Genomic DNA, 27,634 nt, shown 5'->3' with positions numbered 1-27,634 from the left:
AGAATTATGCAGTGTTTCTTGCATCTCCTTGTGTATTTGCCCGCCCCTCATTGACCGCTATGCGGACCTTTGATGCGTAAATGTGCAGAAAAATAGAGCATGTTCTATGGGTTTTTTGCACAGCGAAAAATGCGCACGCAAAATACGCGCATGTGAACAAACCTATTGAAATCAATTTGTTCTATTCACTGCGTATTAAATGTGCAAGTTTTGCGCGCATAAATGCATCAGTGTGAAGCCGGCCTGGAGGTACCTTTACACTAAACAACTATCATTCACATAGGGGCGCAGAAAAGTCGCTGAAGTGTACAAACAGCAGTTGTATGAAAGCTTTTACACAACTCACTGAATGCTGTATTTATATTAAAGGGGTTTTCCCGAAAATAGTTGATCAGTTGGACTCTGCCGAGTGGCGGACAACAGCAGATGCATGCAGCACTTTTGATTCTGTCCAAAAGCCGGCCAGCTGGGCGGAAAGTGGGCAAAGCCCATCATAGTCAATAGGGTCCGTCTGGTGCTGTTCAGCTTCCTCTAGACACAGAAACGCGGGGATACCCTTTTCCTGCTCCCCGAACAAAGCGGAATCCCCAGTGCAGGCATGAAACTACTTTTAGGTAGTTATTGAGATCAAAAGATTGTGAAATGTGGTCTGTACAAAGCAATGGAAGTCAATGGAGCATTGCAGAGGTTTTCAAAGAAAGAACATGAAAGAACGATATCTAAGGCAACAGTGTTGATAATTTGACCACAAGATGCGGTTTCATCTTTCCTATGTGTAGACAAATCAGTTGCTATAGTAGGAACACTTGTTACCTTTGTACTTTGTGTTTCAGGTATCTTCTGAATGCATATGGTGTGTTACAATCCCCTAGCTACTCCCAGCACGTGGGTATATTTACGCGGCACTCTAGTGTGTATTCGGGAATTATTTGCCAAGAAGATGTTAAAGGGGTTGTCCCGCGAAACAAAGTGGGTCTATACACTTCTGTATGGCCATATTAATGCACTTTGAAATGTACATTGTGCATTAATTATGAGCCATACAGAAGTTATTCACTTACCTGTTCCGTTGCTAGCGTCCTCGTCTCCATGGTGCCGTCTAATTTTCAGCGTCTAATCGCCCGATTAGACGCGCTTGCGCAGTCCGGTCTTCTCCCTTCTGAATGGGGCCGCTCGTGCCGGAGAGCTGCTCCTCGTAGCTCCGCCCCGTCACGTGCCGATTCCAGCCAATCAGGAGGCTGGAATCGGCAATGGACCGCACAGGAGACCTGCGGTCCACCGAGGGTGAAGATCCCGGCGTCCATCTTCGAAAGGAAAGTAAGAAGTCACCGGAGCGCGGGGATTCGGGTAAGTACTATCCGTTTTTTTCTTTAAACCCCTGCATCGGGTTTGTCTCGCGCCGAACGGGGGGGCTATTGAAAAAAAAAAACCCGTTTCGGCGCGGGACAACCCCTTTAATAGTTAATTATGACCAGATGAAGAAAGTTCAAATTTTCAATTCTAATTGTATTGAATATTAATTTTGAGATTCACTTTATTATCTGAACATCCCTCCTTTCGGGAGGCGTTTTTTTTTTTTTTTTGCACTTCACCCTTTTTTTTTTACTACACTCTCCTACCAAAAGTGATTGGAGATCTGAGCAAAAATCAGAAGTAGTATTTCTTATACTTAGTGGGGCCTTCTTTGGCCCAAATGACATCGGATACTCTCCGTGGTATACTAACGTCTGATACACTTCATTTGGCACTTCCCTTTATTCATCCTGAAAGCATCTGGTGAGTTCTCTCAAAGGAAATGGACTCTGTACCAATTCCCCAACCCAACTTTTCAGTTCGTCCTCAAGATGTTCAGTAGGATTCCTGTCGGAACTCTGCGCAGGTCAGTCTAATCATGGAACATCGACATCTTAAAATCTATGTAAAACAGCATTGGATGTGTGACAAGGCACGTTATCTTGTTGGAATTATTGCTGACCATTCCCAGAGTGGTCAGCAGCACATTACTGTCTACAATGTCAGGGTACACCTCCATATTCATGCTTCTTATCACTACAACCAGCGGACTTACACCATGCCATGTACAATATCCCCAGGCCATAACAGAACCTACGCCGTACTTAACTGTTGGCACAACACACTCAGGCAAAAGGCGTTTCCCCTCATCCTCCACACCCAGGTATGCCCATCTGATCTGAAGATGGAGTATCATGATTCCCACTCCATTGGATGTTCTTCCATTACCCAACTGTCCAACAATGGGGCTCCCTGCACCATTGTATGCGTAGAAGGGCTGATGCATCACAAACTATGGCTGACACCTCCAAGGGTCTGCGTCTTATGTAGAATAGTTTAAGATGCTACATGACATGCTAATAAGATATGATGCAATCTACTTATTGAAGTGTACAAATTCTTTTGGAAGGAGAGGGCACTTTTCTTGCTTTAGGCCATTTTCGCATGTCAATATTTTGTATCAGCGCCAGTAAGTTAAAACCTGGGGGGGCTGTAAAGTCCAGAAGAAAGCAGATCTTTGCATTATGTTCTGCTTATGGTTTTGGTTTACAAATATTAATCAAAACACTACCCAAGTGGTTCCATGTGAAAGTAGCCGAACTTGAAAGTAGAAAGTACAGTTTTACTTGGAAAATAATATACAGTACATTATTTATGAGGCTTTAATGCATAGTTCATTAAAGTCCCTAATTACCAGCAAAACTCCGTATCTAAAATGCTTTTTTCATTTTTTTTCCCCATCCAATTTTTAATTATTGATTCTCTTGATTTCACCCTGAGGTAGATTATTACAAGCGCATTTTATGTGGTATGCTGTGTCCAAAACACAAGTGATAGCCCAGAAGGCCGGGAACCCATTATATGTAACTTGGTCCATTTCTTTTTTCTCTGCAGCAGATTTTAGGCTCTGTGTCAAAAGTTTCATTGGAGTCTCGTTTGCAAATTTTTCATGGATCCTTGCTAGAGATGAGCGAGTAGTGCCTTAGCCGAGTATCTCCCCACTCGTCTCTAAAGATTTGGGGGCCGGCGGGGGGCAGGGAGCGGCGGGGGAGAGCGGGGAGGAACGGAGATCTCTCTCTCCCTCTCTCCTCCGCCGCTCCGACCCCGAATCTTTAGAGACGAGCGGGGAGGTACTCGGCTAAGGCACTACTCGCTCGAGTAATGTGCCTTAGCGAGTATACTCGCTCATCTCTAATCCTTGCACTGCATCATGGTTTCCACATCAGGTTTCATTAGCTTTTTCAATAATGTACTTCAAAACTGATCGTCGGGGACATTGGAGCTCCAGACCCCACTCTCTTGCTGTCTGAGGGGGACCCCTAGCTGCTCGCTCTTCTGATGGCTCACATCCTTCCTTTCGGTATCCACTCCTTCCGACATGCAGTAGTAGCTATCAGTAGCTCTTCCCCATGGCTCTCACAGCTCCTGCCCTGAGGCTATTGCTGGTGTACTGTGTGTGGCGGAGAAGGTGCTTATGGTGGGGTGGCAGTAAGACAGCAGTCTACTATGGGTGAGGTAAGACGCAATAGATGTATTATTGAGGGGGGGCAATACTGTGTGCGGGGGTAGATAAAACTACTGATGGTTGTAGAGGTGAAGAAAAAAATGACAGCAGGGGAGATGTAATACTCTGGGAAGGGGGTGGCGGTGGGGGAAAGGATGGGTGACAAATCAAATGATATTGGGGGGAGTAAGATCAAATTGGGGAGTAGAAATTATACCATGAGGGAGAAATGATACAGGGGAGTACTGGGGGAGTCAGAGGATATCGGAAAAATAGGAAAGATGATATTGGAGAGGGTGTTAGTAATACTTGGGGTGAAGTGTGCAGTTGCAACAAAAGGTAAGGGAACCCTTTGGAATTATCTGGATTTCAGCATTGGTTACTAATAAAATGTGGTCTGATCGTTACCGAAGTCACAATTCTAGACAAATACAATCTAACAGTTTTCAAACAGAACGTAGAATGAAACCATTGACTCAGTTTCCAATAGTTTTTATATTTTTGGGGGGACAAAAATGGCATTTTATTAACGTATATAATGGTTGTACGAGAGGTGTCTGTGGGGGGGGGGGGTGAGCATGGCACCCCTGCACCCGGTGCACTCTCGTACTGTTAGCCGCATGAGGCTGCAAGGATATACACAAATAGGCAAGAGAAAAGTTAGTCTGCATAAGAGACAATAATGTACTTACATCCTGAGTAATATCGTCACATGACCACTATGATTCTTTGAAGCATAAGAGTTAACAAATGAAATATGTAAAGTGAGGCAGTGTACAAGAGGTCACTCTACACCAGGCCGGCACAACATGCCGCCCTGCCGACTGTGACATGACTAATGGCAAGAGCCTAGTCATAGTCATGCCACACTAGCGGTAAACCTTACCCGGTAAAGGACCTTTCCTGAGTAACAGTCCTGTGACCAGCCGTGTAGCACAGCGAGGGAGGGGATAGCGGGCATCAGCGGCATGACTTGAATGTGGTGTTGAATACGCAGCTGATGCCCGCTTTCCTCTCACTGTACGGCCGGTCACATGACTTCTTCAGGAAAGGTCCTTTAGGCTCAGATACAGAGGTGTAACTTGAAGCTTCTGGGCCCCAATGCAAAATCTGTGACAGGGCCCCGACTATAATGCTTTATTCATAGTACTGGGCTCCCTATATGGAGAAGAGAGGCCTTATGGGCCCAGGAGCAAAGGCATTCGCTATAGCTACGCCAGTGCTCAGATGCAAAGAGCAGCAGCGGTCACACAGGAGCAGGAAGCGGTGCAGCAGTGGCTTAGAATCTTTCTAAGAAGGCTTGAAAGGACAGTTAGGCCCCGTGCACACGGGTGGAAATTCGCGGCCGGATTTCCTGCAGAATTTACACCCGTGGAAGCTGCCATAGGATTGCGTTAGAAAACGCAATCCTATGCAGACGGCTGCGATTTGTCTGCGAGAAATCACGTGCAGAAAACAAATTGCGGCATGCTCTATTTCTGCAAGCCCCACACAGAAATGTCACTCGCCGGCCGCCGGCTCCGGTCTGCACATGCGCCAGTTGCCCGGCAGGTGAGTGTCACGCTGCTCTCTGCAGGAGCTCGGGTCGGGTCCCGCTGCAAGAATTCTCGCAGCCGGATCTGACCCGGCCGTCTGCAGGCGGCCTTAAGCTTTCATATTGCAATGATATATACTGTATTATACAGTATATAGCGATATATACATTATATATATTACAGCTTATGATAGTTTGTAATCAGGTTGGTGCAGTTAGTGAGCAATTTTTTGGAAAGTGAAAGTTTTTGCAGTAACAAAAGTGAGTGATAGGTTGTTAGCGGCTTACTTTGTAAGTAAAAGTGATGATGAGAGGTAGATTACCTTTACTACGAGGTGGGACACTGAAAACCCATCTGCGGCCCCAAGAGGTTTGCCGATTTTAATTTTGGCCCCTACCTACTACCAAGTTGTACCGGCCTGCTCTACACCCTCAACCCGTGATAGCGTCACAATTAAATTCAGGTCCGGACTTTGACTAGGCCACTCCGAAATGTTCCCTCTGAGCCGCTTCACGCTTAACAGTTATAATGCCGGGTTATTACAGATGATCTCCCCGATGTGACCCCCCATAATTCACGTTTAATGACACTCAGATACAGAAACAGGATATCAATGCAAACAAAACACAAACATTTTCAGTTAGCAAAACTGTCTTCACACTCCTTCACACTCGTGATCACGATATTGCCGCGAGAAAATCGACTTCTGAGCGTCAGCGCTGCTTTTTCTTGCAAAAACGTCACCGTCACTTGCGATTTTCTCGCGTAGTTTTTTTACGCGATTTTGCCGCAAAAGTCAATAGGACTTTTTAATGTTAAAAAACGCATCGCATCATACAAAAATCACAAGTTCATGTTTTGCGCGGAGTTAAAATGGAGGCTCCATAGGGAAACATGGGAGATTAAAAAAAAAAAAAAAAAGCAAAACGCAGAAAGATAGGACTTCGATTTTTTTTCCACTCCACATCCCATGAGTGAAAACATCGCAAATGGGAATGAAACCTTTGAAAATCACTGGTTTTAAAACTCCGTGTTTTCACTCACTCTCGCATCGCTCTAAAAACACACGATTTTCTCACAAATGCGAAGGCGCCCTAAGGCTGCCTTCACATCTGCATTGGAATCTCCGGCCGGAGGTTCCATCACATATCCGATTCAAAATACCTGCATGCAGCGCTTTTTCTTCCGTCCAAAAACCCGGCAGCCGAGGGAATACCGAACAGACGCAGTTCGGTTCCATCCTGAGATGGAGCCGCTTAGCCGTGAGGATTTCCCTTTCCGGCTCCTTAAACAGATCAAGAAAGCGGAACCCTAAAAGCAGGAGTTCAAGCACCTTAAGACTGTCCTTTTTGCCCACAGCAACCAATCACAGCGCAACGTTCATTTCTCAAAGCTGCGGAGGTAAAATGAAAGCTGTGTTGTGATTGGTTGCTTCGGGCAAGAGGAGCAGTGTTACTGGTAAGACAGTTTTGAGCTTCAATGCATTTCCAGCGTGACCGCCCTTAGTCGTGGCATATATACAAAAGACGACACCACAATATGAAAATCAAATAGCGGCCAATCAAAAAAAAACAAGAACCTGCAAGCAAGGTCACATGTTCTACCGCAATATAAACGTTCCATATGAATATTTATGTATACTATAAACCAATTAATATGCATCATACATAATGTCCGTTATAAAGTTTATACCCAATGGCTGTCTTGTATTCAAGGTACACATCCGATCCGCCTCCCGGAGGAGGAGTTACTTCCATCTATCACCTCCCCCTGGGAGTCTGTTAACTCTTTCAATACCATAATACCAAAACAAAGTCTGCGAGGAGTGCGACCTACATACTTCAACCTGCAGGCCATACGCTGAATGCTACACACTACATATTCCACATCACAATGTAGGAATGTAATTCATATAAATGTGCGTGTTATATGTCCGATATCTATTGGAAGTACATTTCGGATTTCCTTTGTATTTCAACCAAGTAGGTTGGATTTTGCAACTGTTAAATAGACTCGGGGATAAAATATTATGCAAAATCCTCCACTTTTAGGCTACTACACGATAACCATCCAATATCCTGGTATAATAAAGGTGTATTCTTACAAATTATGGAAATCTGATAATTATTGCCTAACTGCATAACCAATGATTATTTTATTGCTTGATTAATCAGAATCAAGTAATGTTTTGCAGTTCTTATTAGTGTCAATATTGCGTGCTGTTTAGACAAGCCAACGTGGATAACCCCCTTACAGCTAATGGTGTCAATCTCATCTATATATATAAAACTGAAAGCCTTCACTGACTGACTGACTGACTCACTCGCCAAAAGTTCTCCAACTTCCCGATGTCGTAGAAACATGAAATTTGGCGCAAGCATAGATTATCTCCAAAATAGGAAAAGAAATTGGGTCCCAACTCGATTATTCAATTCTATGCGCAAAAGAATTAGCGTCCAAATTTTACATGCAGAATGTAATTTTCTCACTTTCCGGTGTCATAGAAACGTGAAATTTGGCACGAGCATTGATTATGTCATAAATAGGAAAAGCGAATGGGTCCCAATTCAATTATTCAATTCTAGCGCAAAAGAATTGGCGTCAAAATTTTACGTGCGGAATGTAATTTTCTCACTTTCCAGTGTCATAGAAACAGGAAATTTGGCACGAGCATTGATTATGTCATAAATAGGAAAAACTAATGGGTCCCAACTCCATTATTCAATTCTATGCGCAAAAGAATTAGTGTCCAAATTTTATGTGCGGAATGTAATTTCTTCACTTTCCGGTGTCATAGAAACAGGAAATTTGGCACGAGCATTGATTATGTCATAAATAGGAAAAGTTAATAGGTCCCAATTCCATTATTCAATTCTATGCGCAAAAGAATTGGCGTCAAAATTTTACGTGCGGAATGTAATTTTTTCACTTTCCGGTGTCATAGAAACAGGAAATTTGGCACGAGCATTGATTATGTCATAAATAGTAAAAGCTAATGGGTTCCAACTCCATTATTCAATTCTATGCGCAAAAGAATTAGCGTCGAAATTTTACGTACGGAATCTAATTTTCTCACTTTCCGGTGTCATAGAAACGGGAAATTTGGCACGAGCATTGATTATGTCATAAATAGGAAACGCTGATGGGTCCCAACTCGATTATTTAATTCTATGCGCAAAAGAATTAGCGTCCAAATTTTAAGTGTGGAATGTAATTTTCTCACTTTGCGGTGTCATAGAAACAGGAAATTTGGCACGAGCATTGATTATGTCATAATTAGGAAACGCTAATGGGTCCCAACTCCATTATTTAATTCTATGCGCAAAAGAATTAGCGTCCAAATTTTACGTACATAATCTAAATCTCTCACTTCCCAATGTGATAGAAACATGAAATTTGGCACGGGCATTGATTATGTCATAAATAGGAAAAGTTAATAGGTCCCAACTCGATTATTCAATTCTATGCGCAAAAGAATTAGCGTCCAAATTTTACGTACGGAATCTAATTTTCTCACTTTCCGTGTCATAGAAACGTGAAATTTGGCACGAGCATTATGTCATAAATAGGAAAAGTTCATAGGTCCCAACTTGATTATTCAATTCTAGCGCAAAAGAATTAGCGTCCAAATTTTACGTGCGGAATGTAATTTTTTCACTTTCCGCTGTCATAGAAACGGGAAATTTGGCACGAGCATTGATTATGTCATAAATAGGAAAAGCTAATGGGTCCCAACTCGATTATTCAATTCTAAGCGCAAAAAAATTAGTGGCCAAATTTTATGTACGTAATCAAATTCTCTCACTTCCTGATGTCATTTTATATAAAGGAAACGTCGCATGGTTACCTCCCCGTGGTGTTTCCTGGGTAACGCAGAGAACTATGCAAAATGGTGAACATATTTTTTTCCTCAGTATCTCTAAAGTAAGCACGACTTCATAAGATTTTCCGTGTGCACACCAGATGAACACCAGCACCAAATTAACTCGGGCGAAGCCGGGTATATCAGCTAGTACATTATATGCCTCTTCCTCTGAGCAAGCATTCTTGATTCATGTTGGTATGGGCAGTAGGTACATGTAGTGCAGTAAATGGTCTGGGTTATAATTACCAGGGGACCACCGGATGTCTCCACTATTGGATGTTGGGGGAGCCCGGGGTGTCTCCACTATTGGATGTTGGGGGAGCCCGGGGTGCCTCCACTATGGTATGTTGGCGGGAGCCCGGGGTGCCTCCACTATTGTGTTTCATTTGTAGAGTGCAGGACAACCTGCCGGATAGAATAGCAGCATCACCAATAGGCTGTAAGCCTGCATAGTGCACTACATGTACCTGTGTGGTTGACACCCATAAAATGCTATATTTATGTGCAAATATAGTACTGAGCAGCTACCACCCCAGTGTGTGGTAGGTGTGAGTGGCTGGTGATCAGTATTTTGCCTGGTCAGAAATGCTATCTTTCCTCCCTAGGGAGAACACCGAGACGGTGAGTGGAGACTCAAAAGGTCATTCATGCTCCTCTAGATAATATGCAAATAAGGGAGATGGAATAATACCTACACAGCGCCCCCTATTGGAAAACAGCATACCTTTTATCCAAAGTTAGAATCTTTATACAAGCCTTGTAACAATGGCTGGGAAGTAAAAGCAAAACCAAACTCGATGTACAGACAGGTGTTTCAGGGTACAGTAGGAGTCTGACTTTGCTAGTGAGAGGCCTGGCACGAGGGTCAGAAACGCTATCTTTTCTTCTTAGGGAGAGCATCTAGACAGTGAGTGAGGAGACTAATGGCCATTCATGCTCCTCTGGGTCTCTCTGCATGCTGTTGGGGAGTGGTGTTTTCACCTCCTTTGTGTAGATCTACCATCATATAAGTATGGTCACCTGCTAGGTTTTTCATTAATCGAAATGTCCCTTTCTGTCAGTAAAATGTATGGCTAAACAAAAGGCAAAAAAAAAGAAAAAAGGAAGACAGAGGAAGAAAGAGCTCTGTGGATTCCTGGACACTCCATTAATAGGTGCTGTATTAGATTTCAGATAGGTGGGTTCCCTCTAAAGTTCTTGTTCCAGGCACCTAGGGGTGTCACAGAACGGAGATTTGATTTTAGCTTGTATTCTGTAAGTGTGTAATAAAACTTTCCTATGTTTAAAAAAAATGGTTTCTACTCGTTCCTTTGTCAAAAATTGTGGCTTCTACCTAATACGTCCTAAAGAGAAAGGACAGTTGTTCCAGATAAAGCTTGTGTGGAAGAGCGTGAGGGGAGGTCTGGAGGATAGCTTTTATTTTTGTGCTGTGGCAGAGATCAGAAGTGGAGATGAGTGAGCATACTCGTTAAGGACAAATACTCGAGCAAGTATTGTCCTTTGAGTATCTGCCTGCTCGTCCGCAAAGATTCGGGTGCCGGCGGGGAAGAGAGCGAGATCTTTCCTCCCCCCTCCCTCCGGCACCCGAATCTCTCTCCCTCCCCCCGAGCACGCTCGGACGGGAATGCAGTTACTCGAGAAGAGGGGACACTACATGGATCTCTCCCATAATCTGTTTATACCCAGGACTACGATGGTAACAAGAGGTCATCCGCTACGTTTAGAGGAAAGCAGGTTTCATCACCAACATAGAAAGGGGTTCTTTACTGTAAGAGCAGTTAAGACTGTGGAACTCTCTGCCTAAGGAAGTGGTGATGGCAAAATCCATGGAGGAGTTTAAAAGGGGACTTGATGTCTTTCTGGAGAGGAAGGATATTATAGGTTATAAATCTTAGGTTAATTGTTAATCCGGGGATACAGGCAGGTAGGAACTATTAGGAGTTGATCCAGGGAACAGTCTGATTGCCATTAGGGAGTCGGGAAGGATTTTTTTCCCCAAAAGGGCTAATTGGCTTCTGCTCTTGGTTTTTTTTGCCTTCCTCTGGATCAACACAGGAGGATAGACAGGCTGGACTAGATGGACATTGTCTTCATTCGGCCTTACGAACTATGTTACTAGGTAATACCCATTTTCCAAGTCGCTTACGGTGTAGGAGCTTCATGGTGTTCTCCAAATTCTTGGACAGAGAGCGGGTCTAAACTAATATGTTGCCTTTTTTTTCTAGATCTGATGTATTGAATTCTGGTTTAGTCGATGTCCAGCTAGAAAAGCCTGTAGCAGTTGCAATCAATTAAGGCATGCAAATATTTAGAAATGGTGGGAATTTGACCTCTAGTAGAATCTGGAATATGGATAAGAGTGGAAGGGTTGGTTCCATTTGAAGCTTGGCATCCTGTCAAGATATTTATAACCGTAGTTCATTACATAATAAGCTTTGCAATCTTCTTAAATTGCCAACTTGATCAATCATGCAATGGTACTGCGAGAAGTCTTTTCACTTGTGTCCTTCCTCTGGAACTGAATGGAAGAATTATCAATTCCCCATGATTCAGAAGCTTGTAAATGCAGTAGAACAAGTCTGTGGTATGCAGACTATGAAAGGATGGGCCCTATTCATTCTTGGGGTTTTGGCAGAATGTGGGAAGGATATTTGTATAACTCCTATGCCGCTGGAACACCAAGAAGAAAAGGAGGATCTAAACTTCAAAACCAGTTTGACTCCCGATGTTTAGGCATGTTCCTCTACATGACAATACTTGCATTTTACAAAGCCTTCTGACAGATATTTCAAAAGCTGTTTTGAGCATTAGGAGTTTCAACCTGGCTAAATAGGCTCAAGCGTGGGAAAGCGCAATCCCTTTGGCACAAAATTTAAGACCGAGATTGGAATAGTTTTCATTAAGGGAAGTCTCATTCCCACAGTTGCCTTGACAAATCTTTTTGCAGTTTTAAGCTTAGTGAGTTCACAATCAAAAATACTACCCAGGGCTGAAATCTGTAGTGTTACTGAGCTAGAACTTAAAGCTCCCCCTACATTTTAGATAGCCGATTGGCTGACAGCCATCTCTCTCGCCCCCTCCACACATGCACACTAAGCATGTATGTCTTCTGAATAAGGAGAGGGGAATAAGTTACTGCTGGACTACTTGTGCAGTGCCTTATCTCCTCAAGAACTAAAAAGGTTCAGGCCTGTTGAAATTCAACTACCCAATCCTTTCAAGAGGCATTTTCCAGAAGGATAATGCTTGACCTCACCCACAAGGGGGAGGGGGAGGAGGAAATCACAGAAGCCCCCAAACTGTCACACTTCCATGACCTGCCTCGTTACCATATTTAACCCGCCAATAAAACATGTATGAACAATCTGGAACGCCAACTTTGACAAGCTACGAGTTTGCATGATCTAGATGCTCAGTTACAGCTAATGTGGACCGATATAGCAGGAGGAACCTGTATGTCTCCATGCCCGCCTGTATCACATCTTGCATCCAAGACTAAGGCAGTATAACAAGGTACTAGAGCCTTCATGCCTGCCCGTATCACCTCTTGTATCCAAGCTAGTTGGTACTACAGGGTACTAGAGCCTCCATTCTCACCCGTATCACATCTTGTGTCTAAGCTAGAGGTGGTACAACAGGGAACTAGAGCCTACATGCCACCTGTATCACATCTTGTATCCAAGCTAGAGGCACCCCAACAGGATGGTAGACCCTCTATGCCTGTCTATCACATCTTGTATCAAACCTAGGGACAGTTCAACAAGGTACTAGAGCTTCCATGCCGCAAGTATCACATCCTGTATCCAACCTAGAGGCAGTTCAACAGGGTACTAGAGCCTCCATGCCGCCCGTATCACATCTTGTATCCAAGCTAGAGGCAGTACAACAGGGTACTAGAGCCTCCATGCTCGCCCATATCACATCCTGTATCCAAGCTAGAGGTGGTACAACAGGGTACTAGAGCATCCATACACACATCATATCTTTGTCTTTAAAAGGTATTTCTATCTTGGAAACCAAGTGCCACAAGTTCCTTGTGCTTGGTCCTTAAATCAGTTAATTGTCCTAACCTGTTTCTGTCCAGTGGAATCCCTCTCTGCATGGGAGAGCAGAATAAAATTTAAAAAAAAATAAAAAATTTTTTTTTAATTCCAAGGCTCAAAAATGGGGACAAAACTACAATAAAACTGTGAAACGAAAATTACAATAAACTTAAGTCAAACTGTATTTAGGAAAAAACAAAAAAAGATCCAGCGCTCCAAAAGAAGGAAAAAAGGCAGGAAAAAAAAAAGCCTCAACAATTACATCAATGAAAGGCTCCTTAATATGTCAAACCAAACAGTTGCTTTTATTGAAGATTTGTCCGACGCGTTTCGTTGCATAACAGCGACTTTTTCAAGTGACATAAAACAATTACTAACCTTATATACTGTCATACAGCCCACCTTACCTATGTAACAGCTGTTGTCTATTCTCTACTCAGAAGGACCGAGACGCCGTGTCACGGCTTCCGGCGCACCGGAGGGGTCCTGGAGGACTTCCGGTTCATGTACATTACTTCCGGATTTAATCCCCATATACAACTCTCCGTGTGTGACGTCTCGCTGTGCCGATCATGTGACTGTAGTCACATGATTACTCAGCGACATGTCGTCATTACGCTCAGCGCAGGTCATTGAAACCTTTGTATGGAAGATGCGTTACCATGGTAATGGAACGCTATTATCCCAGGCTGAGCGGATATATCCTTATATGTCACACTGTGACCAATTTATAAGGCAAACCAATATATAGATCTGGAAACCATATAAATTTACAAGATTATAAAACATCTCATCGTCATTCTTATAATTAGCTAAAATGCTTAAAAGGAAAATTGCATTACCATAGCCACACTATCATCGGGTATAGCGCTGTGAGCCTCATTATTCTACCTTTTATCTCTATTACATACAATACTAATACATTAAAAATATATATAAAAAAATTCAATAGTGCAATTTATAATATATACTCTGCAATCTAATAAAATTTATATATACTATCATTAAACCACAAACATTAAAAATAATAAATACTCCATAAGCACATTTCCACCACTATATCTCATATATACCCCTGAATATAAATCTTGGTATATATATACTGACTCCCTGAAGAGAAAAAGAACTATAGAATAAATTGGATAAATATGATAAATATAAAACCCCCATTAGAATTTCTCCAAAACCTCATTTAGGCCATGAGGAGTGAGTGTATTTGTATATCCAATACATTTCTTTAATTCGTAAATTTCTCACGGACCGTAGAGGAAGGCCTTCTAATGGGGTAACCTTCAGGCCTGATGGATCACTATCGTGGAACATTTTAAAGTGCCTGGAGATGCTATGTTGCATAAACCCCTTTTTTATGTTACTTTTATGTCTTGAGACCCTTGCTCTCAACATATTCAGAGTTCTCCCAACGTATTTTTTGTAACATGGACATTCCAATAAATATATAACGTTCTTGGACCTGCATGTAAGATGTTGTATATTTATTGGAATGTCCATGTTACAAAAAATACGTTGGGAGAACTCTGAATATGTTGAGAGCAAGGGTCTCAAGACATAAAAGTAACATAAAAAAGGGGTTTATGCAACATAGCATCTCCAGGCACTTTAAAATGTTCCACGATAGTGATCCATCAGGCCTGAAGGTTACCCCATTAGAAAGCTTTCCTCTACGGTCCGTGAGAAATTTACGAATTAAAGAAATGTATTGGATATACAAATACACTCACTCCTCATGGCCTAAATGAGGTTTTGGAGAAATTCTAATGGGGGTTTTATATTTATCATATTTATCCAATTTATTCTATAGTTCTTTTTCTCTTCAGGGAGTCAGTATAAATAAATATATATATACATATATATATATATACATATACATATATACATATACATATATATATACATACATACACATATATATACATATATATATACATACATACACATATACATACATACACATATACATACATACACATATATACATACACATATATATATACACATATATATATACACATATATATATACACATATATATATACACATATATATATACACATATATATATACACATATATATATACACATATATATATACACATATATATATACACATATATATACACATATATATACACATATATATACATATACATATACATATACATATACATATATATATACATATACATATATATATATATATATATATATATATATACATATATATATATATATACACATACATATACACACCAAGATTTATATTCAGGGGTATATGAGATATAGTGGTGGAAATGTGCTTATGAAGTATTTATTATTTTTAATGTTTGTGGTTTAATAGTATATATAAATTTTATTAGATTGCAGAGTATATATTATAAATTGCACTATTGAATTTTTTTATATATATTTTTAATGTATTAGTATTGTATGTAATAGAGATAAAAGGTAGAATAATGAGGCTCAGTGATATACCCGATGATAGTGTGGCTATGGTAATGCAATTTTCCTTTTAAGAATTTTAGATAATTATAAGAATGACGATGAGATGTTTTATAATCTTGTACATTTATAGGGTTTCCAGATCTATATATTGGTTTGCCTTATAAATTGGTCACAGCGTGACATATAAGGATATATCCGCTCAGCTTTGGCTGATAGCGTTCCATTACCATGGTAACGCATCTTCCATACAAAGGCTTCAATGACCTGCGCTGAGCGTAATGATGACATGTCGCTGAGTAATCATGTGACTACAGTCACATGATCGGCACAGCGAGACGTCACACGGAGAGTTGTATATGGGGATTGAATCCGGAAGTAATGTACATGAACCGGAAGTCCTCCAGGACCCCTCCGGTGCCCCGGAAGCCGTGACACGGCGTCTCGGTCCTTCTGAGTAGAGAATAGACAACAGCTGTTACATAGGTAAGGTGGGCTGTATGACAGTATATAAGGTTAGTAATTGTTTTATATGTCACTTGAAAAAGTCACTGTTATGCGCCGAAAAGCGTCGGACAAATCTTCAATAAAAGCAACTGTTTGGTTTGACATATTAAGGAGCCTTTCATTGATGTAATTGTTAAGGCTTTTTCTGCCTTTTTTCCTTCTTTTGGAGCGCTGGATCTTTTTAGTTTTTTCCTAAATTCATTTATACTCAGTCGCATCCCCACCCAGGGATGTGACAGATCCGTGCCTGCTCTTTTTGCATCGCTTCCTGATTTCCGGACTGGAGAGAGGAGACTGCATTATATATACACAACGGCTACCAGGACGTGGAGGTGTTAGGTGGGGGGCTCTCCTTTGAAGCCCTTCCACCTACACCGGGTAAGTCCCATCTTTTTGTTTCTTGTACCACTATTACACGGCAGTGGGTGGAGTGCCGTCTCTCATCAGTTTTCTTAAGTGAAACTGTGGCGCACTTTCCTTTTCTCAGATCTCTAAATAACGGAGGCCAGTTTTATTTTTCTACCCGCACAGTAATAAATTACGCTCGGTAATGCTCGATAGTGTCCCAGCTACAAGAAACTTTGTTCCTGCCATTAAAGGAAATAATGAAAACCAAAATGTTCCTGTGGTCGAAGAATCCGTTCAGAAGACAGTTTATGATAATTTCCCCATTAACAGCACATAAAATATACATTCCAGAGGCCAAAAATGACAAGAAACCAGACGGCTCATCTTTTCATTGTGAAAGTTTATTTTCTTTTTCCTCTTTAACAACAAGAAACAATTATTTTAAATAAACACTGAAAATATTCTACACGTTTCCTCATTTGCATCTACTAAGACCACTTTCAATGATACACAGTATTTGGAATTCAAAATATTCTGCTTGTGAAACTCAGGAGTGCCGAAATCAAAAAGTTACCAACACAAAAACAGAAGCTTCAACTGTGCGCTTCATAGGAAGCTTCATTTTTTAAAATTTTTTGCCTCCATAAGCAGATGTACGAGAAGTGCAAAATACCACGGTTATACCTAGAAAACATAAAAAACTTCTGAAGTCCGTTCAGCCTTCATTCTATAGATACACTGCATACACCAATAAGCTTCCAGATAGTACAGTGTATGATGGGGATAGCAGCGGAATGGGTGGCATCAACCAAACTTCAAAAAAACAAAAAAATGCATTAAAAAGTACAAAAAATAAAAGTATAAACAAAATAACGAAGCTCATGTGGGTCACAACTAGACAGGCTTGCAATGTGCCATTTCATCAGGGACACCACGTCCCCGATTCATGTAAAGAATGCGAACATGCAACAAAAGCCTCACCCCATCGGGAAGAGAAAAAAAAAGACAGATGCCCTTCAAACAAAAAAAATAATGATATCATAAAGGCAAAATATTAAGCAGGCTAGGACGGTCTTTATCTAATACTAGTTTACAGGAGAAGGAAGATTTGGGCAGATCTATAATGGTTCAGTAAGGGAGTGCCCAAATGTTACAGGTAATTATTGCTTTTATGAACTTCTTAAAAAGTTCCCAAGTATCTACTATACTTAGGTGTAATAAAAAGTTTCAAAGTAACGAGACCTTTTCACTAGCCGTTGCGTCGATAACATGGAGTGAGATGGGGTGACATAAGACATGTACATGCACATGTATTAAAGGCTTATGCATTTCCTGTTCACTTCTTTCGAGAGCATATACATTACCCAAGTATGCCCAGTTCACCAGAGCTATAGGGGAGGTTACAGCTGGGACTATCAAGTACAAATAGTTACAGTAGCAAGGAATAATCTACAGCATGCATCAACATTTATTCACATTGTTACCCAAGCGTAGACCTAAAAGAAAAAAAAAAGTTAAGTCTAAACCGTATAAAGCAGACGACCCAGCGTTAGACGTGTTCAAAAGCTAATAAATTAGGACAGTTTACAGCTTTTTCATTTACGGCAAATACATCCTCACTTTTTTTTTCGTCTTTTTTTGCACATTTAAATATATATTTACAATAGTTACTGTGAGTTTCATCTTCAATATTATACATGCATTAAAAAGATACTAAAGCGGTCACAAAATGACCCATTTTAGCAATGTCACGTGGAGTAAGAAAATAGTTTGAAGGCATGAATTACTAAACTGCATTTTATCAGATGTAGAAAGGAGAGAAAAAAAAAAGGTAGCAGAAGAAAAACTAAGAAAATTAAGGTAAAAAAAAAAAAAGGATGCTCAAAGCAAAACAAAGTCACCTCGCCAGGAGGACGTCTGGAGGTAAAGGCTAGTTACAGCATTGAGATTAGCAACGGACTTTCAGGACACGTTGAGCCAAAAGGAGCAATCAGTCTACTTTTGGTTAATTGCAGTAATGGCTAGGAAGCAAAAAAATGTATCTTCTCTGAAGCTGGGACCACACACACACAGCAAGTGTTTTATGGGGACAGGATCAAGACGTCTCGAAGAAAAGTAGAAAAGGCAAAATGTACTTTCAGATTCCTTCCACGGTTTCCAGTTCAAAATCATGATACGGTGAGAGTGTGAAGCCGGTTGAACACTTGCAAAATTTGTACAAATTTTCATTTGCCAGTCCCAGTGTAATCTAATCCAATATTGATGAGAACGCAAACCATCAACTCCCAGGAAGTGATGTCAGCGTCCATAAAGTGCCTCAAGAATCAGCGTCATCAATTCCCACCGATGTTGCAGCTTGGATTCGCCAAAAATATTTTCTCGGCAAATAAAAAAGTCAGTAAGTACATGTCGTTGCCTTTAGCATTCACAAACTGAACTGCCCATAATGTGAAGAGGTAGCCCAATCATTTGTCCAGTAATTGCCATGTTGCATTTCAGTAGAAGCAGATTGGTGTGTGGCAGGTATCCATCCTCAAGTAAGAGCCCAGATGCTTCGTCATTACTGTCCTACTGTTCCTTGATGAAGAGGAAGAAGAAACGCCAAACAACTTTTTGGCCACTTGCCCCCTCATATTGAGATGGAGAGCAACAGTCACTTTCTGCCTAGGTGGTTTTTTTTTGTACTGCAGGCCACTTCTATTCCATTTCCCACCCCCCACCCCCAAAAAGGGTCCCGATTACAAACATCTCATCTTCACAGATTGCCATGCAAAATAAATTAAGGATCAGATAGCAAAACATACATACATGTAAAAACTATTCAAAAGGTAGTTTCTTTAAAAGCATTCGTATAAACATAATTTATAATACTTTTTTTTCTTTTTTTTTTTCCGTCGTCTTTTTTATATACAATTAAAGGTCCAAAACTATACATCTAGGATTTCTTCGGCTGTGCCTCCACATCGTAATCTATATCTTCCAGTCCTCCAGCTGATTGTTGGATCCCAAAGGGCAGATAAAAAGATATATATCGTCATAGACTCTCTGATGAACCACGCCACTGCATAGTCCAGCTTTGAAAAAGGAAGAGGACCACCCTGGTGGAAACAAAACACACAATTACTAAAGAGGATCCAGGATGAGGTCACTTGACAAGACATTAACATACGATTCATAAACTGGTACGGCGGTACTGTTCTGATGACTGCATGGGGTTGGGGTGGTTTCACATCTGCAGTGGGGATTCCACCTTCCTGCTTTCTTTAGAGTGCAGGAAAGAGGAATCCCCATGACCCAGTTTCGTCTCTGGAAAAACCGTACAGCGCCAGGTGGACCCCATTCACTGTAACGGGGTCCGCCCGCTCTCCACCCAGTTGGCCGGCTTTTTGACTGAAGAAAATGCATTGCATGCAGCGCTTTTTCTTCTGGTATTTTCAGCCACATCTGATGGAAGCTCTGGCCAGAGATTCCAACACAGATGTGAAACCACCCTTAGGGCTCCCGCACACTTGTGTTTCTTTAATGCGAGTGTCAATGGGACTTTCTAATGTTAAAACTGCATAACAAGTTGGCGCTTTGAAATTTTTGTGCGATGCGTTTTTTTACATTAGAAAGTCCCATTGACATTCGCGGGGAGACACCCCCCCCCCCCCAGGGGGCCCTCAGTAATATACAGTTCTAACAAATATATAAGACCCCATAAATACTACACGGCACATAAATAGATAAATATAGAACACATTGTATTCTTTATGGATGCCTTTTCTATGCATTTTATGGAATGGGGTTCTAACTTCCAGGTTGATCGGCTTCAGCGTCCTGCTAGCTGGTGTGAAGGTATTTAAATTTAGTTTCCTACTGTTGGGTTCACATGGGACAGATTTACCGCGGAATTTCCGTGCGGCAAATCCGCCCATGGCTCCTAATCCTGGAATTAGCCAGCCATGTGGACAGAATTTTGCAAAAATCTCATCCACACGGGGTGGCCAATCCGTTGAGGCAAAGCCGGGCAGAACTGGCGATGCAGCGCAGAATTGACAGCAGCAGTATGTCATTTTTTTCCCGTTGCGGCCTCACTCCTCTCTATGGGGAGAGAAAGCTGCAATGAAATGCCAGCGGCCAAAGCACACCAAAACCCACAGCAAAATGCAGCGGGTTTTGAAGCTGTGGCTCTCCCACGGAAAGCTCACGGCTTTTCAGTGCGGGCAAGCCACGAGATTCCTGCTGGATTTTCATCCCGTGGAAAACCTGCCTAACTCTTCCCTGCTGAACCTTTATACTTTAAGCACATGGAGAGGTTTTGATCATGTTGCGCCCCTCAAATTAAGCTAGGGCTTTCCTGATCAAGTTTTTTTCTTCTACCACCATTTTTGTAGCCCGTCTTTGGACTGGTTATATCTTATCAGTGCCTTTCTGTAGCTAGGTCTCCAGAACTGAACACAGTATTCCAGATGTCTCAGCAGAGCTCTATACACCAGGATCACAATCTCTCTCTTTCTACTGGTTATACCTCTGGCTATGCAACTAAGCTTCCTACTTGCTTTCCTTGCTGACTGACCACACTTTGGACTCATTTTGAAGCTGTTCGAAATCAGAACCCATAAAAGATACTCAGTCCAAGGATTTCTTCTTCTTAAAGTACATTTTTACATTTGGAATTATTGACTTGTAGTTTCCATTGTTTTATAAATTTATCCAGGAATGGTAAAAATTGTTCTCCATTTTCAAGACCCACCAGGAGTGTCATCCCCAGTGCACACTCCGTGTCCAAAAGCAGACAAACCTTATTAAACGTTTGCCTAACTGTATGTCACTTATGAACATAACAGAATTGGCCTGAGGACCGCCCCTTGTGGTCACCACCGGTAACTCGTCCCTGTTCACCATTAACACTGATAGCCATATTTTAACCATTTGTAAATGCACCGGACTATCAAAGGGTTAATTTCCCTTTTCGATAATCTATGAGCTCTTGATGAGCAACTATAGCAAAAGCTTTACTGAAATCCAGGTAGGCGATCTGCACAGCGCCACCTTATTTACCACTTTTGTGCCATAATCAGAAATCTGTTCTGACATGATCTGCCTGCAGTGAAGCTGTACTAATTGGGGTCAAATATCCACTTTTTCAGAAGAGTTTCCATTAGTTTAACTATAGGGGTCAAACTGGCCTGTAGTTTCTGGCTTCTCTACTACCCTTCTTATGGAGGGGTACGACATTGGCCATTCTCTAATCATTAGAAACATCAGCTCTTAGAAGGGACTGGTTAAATCAGTGGTGCAAATATAAGCTTGGGAACCTATCATGTAGTTTAAACACTGACCATGTTTCACGCAGGAATGTGTAAATGGGAAGAGGTCTTTAAGCCTCTCACCATCCAAGCCAGGAACCTGCAGCACACCGATGAGGTCCAATCACCCCGAAACAGCTGTCTGTACATGGCTATTCTGGCTTTGGCTTACAATTCCCATCCATTGTTATAAGACTTGTTTAAAAAGTCTGACATTGACTTGCAGGAATGCTGCCTTCTGATAGGTGGCGCTGCAGAGGTATTGTTCCATATTGCCATTTGCATATTTCCCAGGAGGAGCATGCATGGCCTTCTAAGTGTCACATACATACTTTCTAGGTTGCTCTCCTTAAGGAGAAACAATACCCTTCCTGACCCACATAGGCATGTGAACCACTGAATGAGAAGTCAATGAAAACTGCATGATTCTCATGGAGAATCATGCAGTTCTCAAACAGACTGCCCGAGCCGGCGATGACGTCACCAGCTCCTTCACTCCGGCAAACGAGAATGGGGTACTTCCTGTTGTGTCTAAAAGGAGCTTATGTGCCCCTGCTGTTTGCACTGATAAGCCTGTAATTAGCCCTTTAAACAAGCTGCATAACACGCGGCATCACAGTCCTCCTCAGAGCCTTACTCCTGCATTAACCCCCTCCTAGCCAGTGACTGAGGGCTCTAAGGGCTATACTTCCCGACTTAAAAGCTACTATTCAATAGGACATCCAAACTGCTCTTTTGAACATTTAGGCAGAATCTAATGGTTTTGGGAGAACGCAGCCTCTACACAGAATAAAATGGAGTTCTCAGTAGCACATAGTGAACTAGTCGACAAAAAACAAAAAGAAACAACATTTTAGAGTAAGAGATGGGTTTCTGCATTTAATAGTGGCAGATCTGGAAGATCGCTCCCACTGCCACAACATGAGATTCCGTGGCATCCCAGCAGCACCTGGCAGAATGCCTTCAGCGATATTAGTAGATACCCCTCAGTTTGATCTCGACTGACAGAGGGCATCGCATACCTAAACCAAAGTCTCTGCCCATCTCCGTTCCAGAGACGTTCCTGCACACTTGCATTTCCATCACTTTAAAAAAAAATTATGGTAACGAGGAGGAGCCAAGAATTTGCCCGAGCGCTTCCAAGAAGTTACCATGTTTGCCTACTTATGTGCAACCACTTTGGCACACAGACATGAATTTGCTGTTAAGACAAACATTCTCTGTGCCAACAACATCCCGTATAAATGGGGATTCCGAGTGAAGTTAGTTGTAACAAAGGATGGGAAAAAGGGTTACCAATAGAGATGAGCGAACGTACTCGGTTCGGGTGTTTTTGGACCCGAGCGCCGCTTTTTCCGAGTAACTGACTACTCGGACGAAAAGATTCGAGGGGCGGCGTGGTGGAGCAGGAGGGGGGTGGGGGTGGATATCAGTGGGGAACTCTCCCCACCCCCCACTCCCCTCTGCAACCCACCACGCACCCCCGGCGCCCCCCGAATCTTTTCGTCCGAGTAGTCAGTTACTCGGAAAAAGCGGTGCTCGGGTCCAAAAACACCCGAACCGAGTACGCTCGCATATCTCTAGTCACCAATGAATCTGCAGAACCGAAGCCTCTTATCCAGGAATGGAACCTGACAACTCCATCCTCCGCTTCACCCTGGCCAAGGTCCCTCCTCACTGTGACCAAAACATCAGACAGGACGATTATCGTTAAAATTTTTAAAAACGAGCAAAAGTGACCAATAATAGTTCTGTTTAAACCGCGAACCAATGACTGAACGGCGAACAAGAATCGCTCCTTTTTATGCAGGCATAAAAACCATCGTTGGCTCGTTTAGTTTAAACCGCCCTCGCAAATGTGAAAGACTAAACGATGGGTGTCTAAAACGAGCCAATGAGGGGTCTGTCTGTCCAAGCAGGCTGCAGGAGCGCGAATAAGCTGGCGATGACGTCACTCGTTCGTCCAAACCAGAATTGGCTCGTCTAAAAGCATCTTAAGTGTCTGTTTTGTTACTTAGGAGAGCCTTTTCACTGTCAGCCTTCCTCATTAGCTGGTCCTCTGGTTACTGGCTTCATTTTTCCATTTTTGGTCCAGGATTTTGTGTCTCTACTCGCAGTTTAGTTTTAATACCCCCCCTCCCACTCCCACCTCTTAATGCGGACATTGCGTCTATTCAGGAGTCACGTTTGAACCAGTCAGATGTATTTAGCTTTAAAAGAATCGTATAGATTTCAAAAAAGGTGCCAACAACTACGGTTACCCTAAACACGAGACCTAGTCTCTCAAAACACAAACTTGTCTTACAGCTACACAGACGGAAATAAAAATGAAGTTATGACCACTAGAATACAAAAGGGGAAATTATGCAATTACGTCTCGGCTCTTAAGGCTAACGTTGTCACTACGGGGTTAAAAATACACATTTAAGGCGACAGTTCTGCATCAGATAGATTTACTTGAGACAAATTCGAAAAGTACCGTTAGAAGTGACCGTGACATTGTCAAAAGGGTTTTTAAAGTTGAACGTCACCGTTGGGGGTTAACTCTTTCCAGTCCAATTTGTATCCTGGTGTTCCTAGGGGGCTTACTCTTTCTGCTGTTACACAACGGCGCTATCTGCTGGCTAAAGCCAGTACTGCAGGAGGTGACATGTTGGATAGGCTCTGACAGCAGAAAGGGTGGCAATATACAGTAAGAGAACCCCGATGGACGTCTTCCAACATCAGAGCTTTACAGCCTTAAATCATAATGTCTTCAGATGTCAGTGGATTGGAAAGGGTTAATACAAAATTTTAAAAAATGGGATAAGTAAATCGGTAGTTTACTTCTGCCACCAATAGTTCTTTAGCCCTTCCTTAAAGGGGTTGTCCCGTGATAGCAAGTGGGGTTAAGCACTTCTGTATGGCCATATTAATGCACTTTGTAATATACATCGTGCATTAAATATGAGCCATACAGAAGTTATACACTTACCCCCTTCGGTGCTGGCAACCCCCTCCGGTGCTGGCATCCCCGTCTCCATGGCGCCGACCAAAGCTGCCTTCTCCCTGGATTAGACGTGCTTGCGTTGTCTGCCCTCTTCTGTCCGGCTCAGGCGTGCTCGCGCCGCACAGGTCTTCTGCCCATGCGAGCACGCCGGAGCCGGACAGAAGAGGGCAGACTGCGCAAGCACGTCTAATCCAGGGAGAAGGCAGCTTCGGTCGTCGCCATGGAGACGGGGACGTCAACACCGGAGGGGGTAAGTGTATAACTTCTGTATGGCTCATATTTAATGCACGATGTATATTACAAAGTGCATTAATATGGCCATACAGAAGTGTATAACCCCCCTTGCTGCCGCGAGACAACCCCTTTAATGGATTTGGCCATTTTTTCCAACTTTTGAGGTTCAGCAGCGTTAATATGAAGTATAACCAAGTGCCAATGAGCCAACAGAAGCCCTACCTGCACGCCTCGGAGTTGTATGTAATCAAATATAAACCAAGCCAAGCAGTGGCACATGAAGAACACCATGATGTCCCAGCGGAAGATGTGGTGCGCCGCCCAGCCGATGATTAAACTGGAAACAAAGCATTCCGAGATGGGCTCACATATGATGGTGGCGGGTACCATATTGATTCGGAGCTTCGTCCATCTGCAAGAAACGTACAAAATAAGTTCTTCGGTCTTTTCCTCTTTGGGCCTTAGGAGAAAACAGGATTTCCATATAGTCCGTGTAGTAAACTTTATATACGGAACTCGATGTTCTATGTAAATGGTTCACAAAGATGAGTTCCGATCATCCGGCCAAGTTGACCGATTCTCTAGTTCTAGGCAGAATGGAACAAGCAGGCCAAATAAAAGGAAACAGTCTTCTCCACGAAGAACGGCCAAATCTACTTCCCGAAGGACGATACTAGTAGCCGCTACTTGCACATTTCCACACTAGTTTGTTTGCCCTGTGCATCCACCAGGTCGACTTACCTTATCATTCGGGACTGGAACTGAGAGATGGAGTAACAGCCAGAATTTTGCATTGCAACTTGGGTAGCCATAGAAAACTTCCAGCCGCTAAACAAAAGAAAGCATGAAACTGGTTATATCATGAAGGGATTAAAGGGAATGTTTGCTCTGGACGCGCCGGAGCACGATCAGCTGGTATATTGCTTCAACACCTATTATACTAGCTGTTTTAAGGTCGGTCCAGACTTCACGGCTCCACAGGATCCGTAACAGTTTCAACACAACATGCATTGTATAGAAAGTGCTGCCGTAATCCACGGAGGTGGTGAAGGTCACACCGAGTCTCCGGCACACATGGGTTGGTTCTCCCGCTATTCATGCAAACTACTTCTTTTGCAACATTTAGTGTTTTTTTGTATACATTCCTCAGGTATGCAACAGGATTCTGCACCCAGTAATACTTAAGGGGTCAGAGCCGAAGCCACACTGCCCAACCTCTGTAGTGGCCAACGCTCGTAACTGCAGGCGCAGCCCTCAATGAAAACATTCTGTAGTGAAATTGGCTTTTTTCAAGCGTGACCTCCAAACCAAATCTTGCACATTTTCTAACTCTTTTGCATGCTTTTGCAGTGTTTACAATCACCCAACATACTTTAAAATTTCACATGTTGATTTTTGAGGCTTTCAGCCATAATTCTACACTACTTACCTCCGACAGACGAGCGCCAAGGAAAACCCAATTATAAAATACCTCGGGCTGGTCCAGAGGAGGCGGGTTTGCTGTGGAATGTCTATGCAGACCCACCGCACGGAAATTCCACAACACTTAGGGCACCTGCACACGAGCGGAAATGCCGCGGTGGGATTTCCACCGCTGGAAGCCTGCATAGGTTTGCATTAACAAACGCAATCCTATGCAGACGGCCGCGGCTTGGCCGTGCGAAGTCTCGCGCGGCAAACAAACCGCGGCATGCTCCATTTCTGTGCGGAGCTCGCAGAGCCCTGCACAGAAACGTCACTCACCCACCGCCGACTCTGGTCTGCGCATGCGCCGGCTGCCCGGCAAGCCGGCACATCAAACAGCCGGAGTCGCAGGTGAGTACACACTGGTCCCTGCAGGCGCTCGGGTTGGATTCTCGCCGCCGGACCCGACCTGCCCGTCTGCAGGCGGTCTTACAGTAGCAAAACTTTGAAAATCTTGCCCACAAGCTGAGAAATAATCACACGAAACCCTGTGGAAAATGACATGTTGTGCGGAATTCAATTCCACGGCATGTCCAATTTTACCATTGCGGAAATCTCCTGCGAGTTTCGTGCATTGCGAGACGCACAGAACTTGCAAGAACGTCGACTTAATTCTTTTGAAAGGACTTCACGAGCGGTTCTAACCGCGTCGGCAAGATTATCTCCTGCGTCACTTCTAGGCTCAACGTCCCTTTAAGGCTGAACCTGCGCACAACTTACCGATCTGCTATCGCCTTGGCCATGAAATAATCTTCAGCTATATACTGCGCAAACGCGATCAGGCCACCGGCCTGGTCCAGAACCTCCTTCCTCATTAGGCAGGACATCCCAGTTACACACTTGATACCAGTAACATTGGCAGAGATGTAGGATCTCGGATGGGAAGTCCCAAAATAAACCTAAACACAAAAAAGGGAAGAGCCGGTTATATATGTAGTATATTGCATGCAGTTCTAGAGCCGTCACCATTTTCATAATGAAAGGAACTTAATTAACAAGTAGTTTCTCAGTTCCTTCCAATTCACTATAAAAAGTTAGAGAAGTTAAACTTTGCAAGTAATGTCCTCCCGACTGTGGTCAAAGTGTCTGGATATGCAGTTTCGATTAGGCCAAAAAGGGGAAAGAACTGATCCCCGGCCTGGAAGGTGTGAAAAATGCCTCAAGCCGCTCCAGTAACTCCGCTGCGAAGAACATGATGTAAATATGCAGACCATCACAGCCAGAGTGCAACCCAACTCTGTCTATAGACTGGGGGCAGACAGACATAGGCCGTTCCTACACTTGAAGGTGGGGGACTGCTACCCATAATGTTGTAAGTGCTAAAACGATGACTAACTGTTTCCCTGAAAATAAGACACTGTCTTATATTAATTTTTGCCCCAAA

The 27,634-nt window shown here is 42.7% G+C and overlaps 1 protein-coding gene and 1 long non-coding RNA gene across 2 annotated transcripts in view; both read right to left on the bottom strand.

Moving 5' to 3' along the window:
* Positions 1-13,453, bottom strand: part of LOC136628488 (uncharacterized) — a 199,546-nt gene extending 186,093 nt beyond the window's left edge. The window contains exon 1 of the long non-coding RNA XR_010792881.1: positions 13,368-13,453. This is a non-coding gene — a long non-coding RNA (uncharacterized lncRNA). The remainder of the gene's footprint in view (positions 1-13,367) is intronic.
* A 3,199-nt stretch (positions 13,454-16,652) lies between these two features.
* Positions 16,653-27,634, bottom strand: part of UGCG (UDP-glucose ceramide glucosyltransferase) — a 41,859-nt gene continuing 30,877 nt past the window's right edge. The window contains exons 6-9 of the mRNA XM_066604429.1: positions 26,971-27,149; positions 25,528-25,614; positions 25,009-25,198; positions 16,653-19,370 (exon numbers count right to left, since the gene is read on the bottom strand). Coding sequence (XP_066460526.1) covers positions 19,200-19,370; positions 25,009-25,198; positions 25,528-25,614; positions 26,971-27,149 — 627 coding nt within the window. The 3' untranslated portion in view covers positions 16,653-19,199. The remainder of the gene's footprint in view (positions 19,371-25,008; positions 25,199-25,527; positions 25,615-26,970; positions 27,150-27,634) is intronic.

Source organism: Eleutherodactylus coqui, chromosome 5 (assembly GCF_035609145.1).
Source record: "Eleutherodactylus coqui strain aEleCoq1 chromosome 5, aEleCoq1.hap1, whole genome shotgun sequence".
Classification (NCBI taxonomy): domain Eukaryota; kingdom Metazoa; phylum Chordata; class Amphibia; order Anura; family Eleutherodactylidae; genus Eleutherodactylus; species Eleutherodactylus coqui.
Note: the sequence above shows the minus strand (reverse complement) of the source record. Positions and strands in the feature narration are given on the sequence as shown.